This window comes from Nerophis lumbriciformis, linkage group LG13 (genome assembly GCF_033978685.3).
Source record: "Nerophis lumbriciformis linkage group LG13, RoL_Nlum_v2.1, whole genome shotgun sequence".
Classification (NCBI taxonomy): Eukaryota; Metazoa; Chordata; class Actinopteri; order Syngnathiformes; family Syngnathidae; genus Nerophis; species Nerophis lumbriciformis.
This window is the reverse complement of record NC_084560.2, coordinates 39124399-39132911: the sequence shown is the minus strand read 5'-3', so window position 1 is coordinate 39132911 and position 8513 is coordinate 39124399. Positions and strand designations below refer to the sequence as shown.

Sequence of the window (8513 nt, the reverse complement as noted above, 5' to 3'; positions counted from 1 at the left end):
TAACCAAATAACTCTAAATGAAGTCTTTGTTACTTAGAATATGTTCCCCATACTAAAGTGTTACCAAAAACATATAACTTTGTCTTGAATTTGAAAAACATTTTATTTTTCACTAAAGAATTCGGTGAATGCACAAATGAAACTGGTGGAGTTCGGTACCTCCAACAATGTTAAGAACCACTGCTCTAGTGGAACTAAAGTTGAAGTGGTAGAGAAATTACAATCCTGTTACGTGAGTCAGAAACAAAATCATTTGCATTTTGAACATGCTTTTATTTTGCTGACCTTAGTTCAGAATCCTAAGACTTGTCATTTCCTGTCATAGATCATAGCCCCTAAGGGTGGATTTATTCGGTAAAGCGCCTAAAGGACTGGACTGCAGCGCTGGCCGCACCCCAATCGCCCGGCTTGCGATACTCGCCCTTCTCCAGGAAGTATTGGCGGCCGCGGTAGTTGGGATGCTCATAAAAGACCCACCAGCCATCGAAGACTTTGCACGAGTTCACTTCCCTCCAGCGGAATTTCTCCAGGAGTGAGGGACAGTCCTCCGTGGCCTCGAAGGCTTTGCCGCCAAAGTCAGCCTTCTCGTAAAGCTGCATCTTGTAGATGGTCCCGCTGGTCTGGGAGGATACAAGACATGTGGTTTTTAAGGACGTACTGCAAAAATACATGTCAAAAACTCTCTATTCTTCTTTACTACACCCTAATCAGAGATCCTCTATTTGACAAAAGTCCTTTGCTGATTTTTCAAAGGAGGCAAAATTCTAATCATCCATCCATCCATTTTCTACTGCTTCTCCCCTTTGGGGTCGTGGGGGGTGCTGGAGCCTATCTCAGCTGCATTCGGGTGGAAGGCGGGTACACCCTGGACAAAGTGACAGGGCCAATCAAAGATCATATATTAAAGTGTTTAATTTTTAAAACAGTAGACCAAAGCACCAAACTAGGGCCAACAATGGCAGTTAAAATCATCTATTTGACAGAAGCTTTCTACCAAAAACAGTCATGTTTAGGGAGAAAAAAAACACACTCAAAGATCATCTATTAGAAAGTAGAGTCAAGCTGGTTTTAAAAACAAGGGCAAAACAGTGCAAACTAAAGATCCTGTATTGAACAGGAACATTCTACTGGTTTTGAAAACTTAGGCCAAAACCCCTAAATATCCTTTCATAGCTGGTTCAAAAACAAGGGCCAAAATGGAAACCAAAGATCATCTATTAATAAACAAGAGCTTCCTACTAGTGTTGTAAACTTGGGTCAAAATAGCAACCTAAGATCATCTATTAGACAGGTGCATCCTACTGGCTTTGAAAACTAGGGCCAACATCAACACCCAAAGATCCTCTGGTTTTCAAACATAAGGCAAAACGGTGCAAGCTATTGAACAGGAGCACCCTGCTGGTTGTAATGTAAAGATATGATTAAATGGTTTATACTTGTTCTAGAGCTTTTCTACCTTCAAGGTACTCAAAGCGCTTTGACACTAACACATTCACACACTTGATTGCAGGAGCTGCCATGCAAGGCCTAACCACCACCCATCAGGAGCAAGGGTGAAGTGTCTTGCTCAAGGACACAACGGACGTGAGGAGGTTGGTAGAAGGTGGGGATCGAGCCAGGAACCCTCAGGTTGCTGGCACCGCCACTCTCCCAACCAGCCCTCTATGAGTGTTAGTGACTGAGCACACAATCAATGAGTTGCTAATGAGTTTGCTGAGAGCAGATTGATTGATGGTGGCTGCAGGCAAGAGGTCAGCTGATGTTATGATCACATGACTTTTGTCTGTCATTCACAATCCTTATGTAAGACAAGCATATGATTTTATTTATGCTAAGTCAGCTACAACAGTCTAGTGCCGTTAAACCTCTGTTTGATGTACCGGTAAGTGTACATGTAATATTCATCTATTTGCCTCATGTTAAGCATACAGTGACATTAATTTCATGGGCACATCACAATGCTCGCTTTATCTTCCAACAACAACACCACTACTACTAATCATGGCAGACTTCATGAGAGACAACAAGCTACTTTGGGACAAATGATGATCCAAAACCTTACATTTTAGAGCCTGAATATACTGAGGATGATCTACTAAGTGATAAACAGATCCAGTAACAGTATTGCATACCTGCCAACTTTTGAAATCAGAAAAACCTAGTAGCCAGGGTCCAGGGGCCACAGGCCCCGGTAGGTCCAGGACAATGTCCTGGTGGGGGGTTCAGGGGGGCGAAGCTCCCCGACGCAAAATGATTGATTGCATTCAGACAGGTTAAAATGTTGCTAAAACCATCACTTTTCTATCAGTCACAGTGACTTTTCAAAACAAAAATATTACAGCAAAAATCATATGGGTTGATTGACATGTTTATTCTGTAAGCTAACTTCAATAGTTTGAAATTATTTTGACAGTTAATGCCAGTTATCCTGTCAACCTTTCACAAGACTTCAATTTGTTAATTGAAAGTATAAACAGTATAAACACTTTTTACAGTAAACAAATGGTAAAACAGTACTAAACAATTCCATTAAAAAAAAAATTGGTGTCATTATTAACTTTCTGTCCAAGCTTGTATAATCTACTGCCTTGTTCAATTGTATAAAATATTCTGTGCCTAAAATTCACATTTCTATCACAATTATCATACTGTAAACACGGTAAGCTAACTTCATTAAAATTAATAGTCCTGTCAATAGCATGGAATTACAATTCAAATGTAGTTTTTTTGTAAGCCTTTCAAAAGAATTCAAAATATGAAAAATGAATGAAAATTAATTTAAGCCATCAGACACTTGAAAAGTGGCACATCACATCTCTAATGTAATCATTTTAACTTTTCAACAGAAATAGCACTGCAAAAATATTAAGGACATACTTCTGTATTTTGGTAGTTATGCTGTCAACATTTAACAAGATTTCTTCAACTTGGACTTGAAAGCATAAATAGTATAAACACTTTTAACAGTATAACAGTACTAAACAATTCAAATAGATAACATTGGTGTCATTACCTTTTTGTGGCTAAAATCCAAATTTAGCAACGGCATTAGACTTGTGTTTTTTTGTCCCAACGTGGTCTTTTACATCGCTAATTCCTCCGTGTCCGATCGAAAAATCTTGTCTGCACAAGGTGCAATTCGCGTAGTTTTCACCCTTTTTGGAACGGATAATTATTCCCGGATAGGCTTTTGAATATTCTTCACGGAATGACTGCAGTTTTCTTTTCGGTTTAAGACTCGTTTGCGATTTTTCTCCGGCTGATTCCATGATCGTTCGCTCGTTTGGAAACAATGGCAACTGGTGCCTCGTGCTTGGCAGCGGTGCTATAAATAGCCTCGCGCATGGCATTCGGAATGGCTCCATAGGAAGTTACGGGAAGCAGTGTCGATTGTCATTGTTGTTACGCGATTTCGTGAATAAAACTTAAAAAAAAATTTAAAAAAATGAATGAAAAACCGTATTTTTTATCACTGCAACCGTAACCCGGAATAGGTTGATGAAAACCGTACTAATTACGGGAAAACCGGAGTAGTTGGCAGGTATGGTATTGCCAAGCGCTAAACAAGATATACAAACTATGAAAATCATTTTAAAAATCACTTACTGTACAATGTCTGCTCTCACTGGGATGTTTGTATCTCCCTATTTAGATGAAGAATTAATTCTCACGCAAGTTAAAAAATAACTTTTTGAAAAAGTTGAACGTCAAGTTGACCAACTTCTTGGTTTGTGTCCACAACTTTCTACAGAACCCCAAACCAGTGAAGTTGTCACGTTGTGTAAATGGTAAGTAAAACCAGAATACAATGATTTGCAAATCCTTTTCAACTTATATTCAATTGAATAGACTGCAAAGACAAGATATTTAACTTTCGAACTGGAAAACTTTGTTATTTTTTGCAAATATTAGCTCATTTGGAATTTGATGCCTGCAAAATGTTTTAAAAAAGCTGGCACAAGTGGCAAAAAAGACCGACAAAGTTGAGGAATGCTCATCAATCACTTATTTGGAACATCCCACAGGTGAACAGGCTAATTGGGAACAGGTGGGTGCCATGATTGGGTATAAAAGCAGCTTCCATGAAATGCTCAGTCATTCACAAACAAGGATGGGGTGAGGGTCACCACTTTGTCAACAAATGCGTGAGCAAATTGTTGAACAGTTTAAGAACAACATTTCTCAACCGGCTATTGCAAGGAATTTAGGGATTTCACCATCTACGGTCCGTAATATCATCAAAAGGGTCAGAGAATCTGGAGAAATCACTGCACAAAAGCGGCTAAGCCCGTGACCTTTGATCCCTCAGGCTGTACTGCATCAACAAGCGACATCAGTGTGTAAAGGATATCACCACATGGGCTCAGGAACACTTCAGAAAACCACTGTCAGTAACTACAGTTTGTCACTACATCTGTAAGTGCAAGTTAAAACTCTACAATGCAAAGCCAAAGCCATTTATCAACAACACCCAGAAACACCGCTGGCTTCACTGGACCCGAGGTCATCTAAGATGGACTGATGCAAAGTGGAAAAGTGTTCGAGTTCACATCTAAAATTGTTTTTGGAAACTGTGGATGTCGTGTCCTCCGGACCAAAGAGGAAAAGAACCATCCGGATTGTTACAGGCGCAAAGTTGAAAAGCCAGCATGTGTGATGGTATGGGGGTGTATTAGTGCCCAAGACATGGGTAACTTACACATCTGTGAAGGCACCATTAATGCTGAAAGGTACATACAGGCTTTGGAGCAACATATGTTGCCATCCAAGCAATGTTACCATGGACGCCCCTGCTTATTTCAGCAAGACAATGCCAAGCCACGTGTTACATCAATGTGGCTTCATAGTAAAGGAGTGCGGGTACTAGACTGGCCTGCCTGTAGTCCAGACCTGTCTCCCATTGAAAATGTGTGGCACATTATGAAGCCTAAAATAGCACAACGGAGACCCCCGGACTGTTGAACAACTTAAGCTGTACATCAAGCAAGAATGGGAAAGAATTCCACCTGAGAAGCTTAAAAAATGTGTCTCCTCAGTTCCCAAACGTTTAGTGAGTGTTGTTAAAAGGAAAGGCCATGTAACACAGTGGTGAACATGCCCTTTCCCAACTACTTTGGCACGTGTTGCAGCCATGAAATTCTAAGTTAATTATTATTTGCAAAAAAATAAAAAAATTTATGAGTTTGAACATCAAATATGTTGTCTTTGTAGTGCATTCAACTGAATATGGGTTGAAAAGGATTTGCAAATCATTGCATTCCATTTATATTTACATCTAACACAATTTCTCAACTCATATGGAAACGGGGTTTGTATTTGACGTAAATGAGGAGTTTCAATGCTTTCTAAAAAGTCTTATCTTAATTAAGGAATAATAGGCAACATTTCAAAAAGGTGCACTTCCCCTCTAAGAAGAAAAAGGAGCATGTGACTTACAAAGTGGACCATCTTGCAGGAGCTGAGGCGGTCGTTGAGTCCCATCCAGCGCTGATACTCCGGGTATTCTCCCCTGGTCAGCACGTACTGGTAGCCCAGGTAGTTGGGCCGCTCGTACACCACCCAGGCACCGCTCTCCACCCGGATGGAGTTGCAGCGACTCAGGTAGGTGTGGAAGTCAGAGCAGTCGCTGTCACACTCGTAACGACGACCCTGGAAGTTCTTGTCCTCGTAGAAGACGATCTGCACCACACACACAATACCTTCAGCACACTTTCTCTTCCACTTATCTTGCCCATGGTCGCTGGAGTCTATCCCAGCTGACCAGTGTTCTACACCTGTATCACCTACTTTTCTAGCACTTTCACCTTAGATGCTGGAGTCTATCCCAGCTGACCAGTGTTCTACGCCTGAATCATCTACTTTTCTAGCACTTTCACCTTAGATGCTGGAGTCTATCCCAGCTGACCAGTGTTCTACACCTGAATCACCTACTTTTCTAGCACTTTCACCGTAGATGCTGGAGTCTATCCTAGCTGACCAGTGTTCTATACCTGAATCGTCTACTTTTCTAGCACTTCCACCTTAGATGCTGGAGTCTATCCCAGCTGACCAGTGTTCTACACCTGAATCATCTACTTTTCTAGCACTTTCACCTTAGATGCTGGAGTCTATCCCAGCCGACCAGTGTTCTACACCTGAATCGTCTACTTTTCTAGCACTTTCACCTTAGATGCTGGAGTCTATCCCAGCTGACCAGTGTTCTACACCTGAATCGTCTACTTTTCTAGCACTTTCACCTTAGATGCTGGAGTCTATCCCAGCTGACCAGTGTTCTACACCTGAATCATCTACTTTTCTAGCACTTTCACCTTAGATGCTGGAGTCTATCCCAGCTGACCAGCGTTCTACACCTGAATTATCTACTTTTCTAGCACTTTCACCTTAGATGCTGGAGTCTATACCAGCCGACCAGCGTTCTACACCTGAATCGTCTACTTTTCTAGCACTTTCACCTTAGATGCTGGAGTCTATACCAGCTGACCAGTGTTCTACACCTGAATCGTCTACTTTTCTAGCACTTTCACCTTAGACGCTGGAGTCTATCCCAGCTGACCAGTGTTCTACACCTGAATCGTCTACTTTTCTAGCACTTTCACCTTAGATGCTGGAGTCTATCCCAGCTGACCAGTGTTCTACACCTGAATCATCTACTTTTCTAGCACTTTCACCTTAGATGCTGGAGTCTATCCCAGCTGACCAGCGTTCTACACCTGAATTATCTACTTTTCTAGCACTTTCACCTTAGATGCTGGAGTCTATCCCAGCCGACCAGTGTTCTACACCTGAATCGTGTACTTTTCTAGCACTTTCACCTTAGATGCTGGAGTCTATCCCAGCCGACCAGTGTTCTACACCTGAATCGTCTACTTTTCTAGCACTTTCACCTTAGATGCTGGAGTCTATCCCAGCTGACCAGTGTTCTACACCTGAATAGTCTACTTTTCTAGCACTTTCACCTTAGATGCTGGAGTCTATCCCAGCTGACCAGTGTTCTACACCTGAATCGTCTACTTTTCTAGCACTTTCACCTTAGATGCTGGAGTCTATCCCAGCTGACCAGTGTTCTACACCTGAATCACCTACTTTTCTAGCACTTTCACCTTAGATGCTGGAGTCTATCCCAGCTGACCAGTGTTCTACACCTGAATCGTCTACTTTTCTAGCACTTTCACCTTAGATGCTGGAGTCTATCCCAGCTGACCAGTGTTCTACACCTGAATAGTCTACTTGTCTAGCACTTTCACCTTAGATGCTGGAGTCTATCCCAGCTGACTTCAAGCTATGGAGTGGAAATAAGTCCCATATGTGACTACACTGTGATCACAGGTACAAGCATGAGAGTGGAGGCTGGAGCCTACAACAATTGGACAAAGGTGGATGAACTCACTCTGCCCATGTTGGAGGAAAGACGCGGAGCAGCTTGCTTGTCGATGGCGGTGGTTGTGGTTGTGGTTCTCGGGCATGGCGGGCGCTGCCTTTTATAGCGCTGCCTCGCCACGCTTGGAAGGCGAACGGGGCAACAATCGCTTTGTCATGAAAGTGAGATCCAAAAATTGAGTCAGTGATTCTAGCGCTATTCAGTTTTTCCAGAAAAGCGAGGAAGGATTACGACATAAAGGCCGGGTGTGGGGTTGGCGTCCAATGACCCCCCCGCCCTCTGTCCCTGTGTGGCACATGCCAGCTCGCCCCCACCTGGCGAGGGAGGGCCTGCCAAGTCAGGACTTATTTACGTGACTGCAATGACCGCCATCTTTCTTCTTCCTTCAAAATGTCTCATTGGTTTCCAAATGTCAAGTTATTATGCAATCTTTGAAAATGGTAAAAAGTAGAAAAGTCCTTAAATTAAAAACAATATCAAATAATAAATATATATCTTTATTGGAGGAATTTATGTTTAAAATCAGCCCAGTTTTCTCATGATATATATTTGATGTGTATTGTGTCTTATGTTGAGAATGTATTGTATCTTGCTCAACCTGCTGTAAAATATTGAAAATATTGTACTCAAAAGTGTTGGGACACACAGGACACTTCATTAGGTACGGCTAGGAGTGTAACGGTACACAAACATTTCGGTTCGGTACGTACCTCGGTTTAGAGGTCACGGTTTGGTTAATTTTTGGTACAGTAAGAAAACAACAAAATATACATTTTTGGGTTATTTATAGGGATGTCCGATAATGGCTTTTTTGCCGGTATCCGATATTGTCCAACTCTTAATTACCGATACCAACCGATACAGTCGTGGAATTAACACATTATGTCTAATTTGGACAACCAGGTATGGTGAAGATAAGGTCCTTTTTTTTTAAATTATAAAATAAAATAAATAAATTAAAAACATTTTCTTGAATAAAAAAGAAAGTAAAACAATGTAGAAACAGTTACATAGAAACTGGTAATTAATGAAAATTAGAAAAATTAACTGTTAAAGGTTAGTACTATTAGTGGACCAGCAGCACGCACAATCATGTGTGCTTACGGACTGTATCCCTTGCAGACTGTATTGATAT

At 41.4% G+C, this 8513-nt stretch overlaps 1 protein-coding gene across 1 annotated transcript; it reads right to left on the bottom strand.

Annotated features, from left to right (window-relative positions):
- Window positions 1–252: 252 nt before the first annotated feature.
- Window positions 253–7547, bottom strand: crygs2 (crystallin, gamma S2). The gene is made up of 3 exons (XM_061970816.2): window positions 7388–7547; window positions 5437–5679; window positions 253–620 (listed from the first exon to the last, which is right to left on the bottom strand). The coding sequence occupies exons 1-3, from the start codon at window positions 7394–7396 to the stop codon at window positions 348–350; spliced, it is 525 nt and encodes a 174-aa protein (XP_061826800.1). The 5' UTR covers window positions 7397–7547; the 3' UTR covers window positions 253–347.
- Between the last annotated feature and the right edge of the window lie 966 nt (window positions 7548–8513).

Excerpts from the sequence above, each read along its gene's own strand:
- crygs2 (XM_061970816.2), bottom strand. Across the intron at positions 621-5,436 it reads CCTGCAAGATGGTCCACTTT|ACCAGCGGGACCATCTACAA; the intron begins GTAAGTCACATG and ends GTATCCTCCCAG.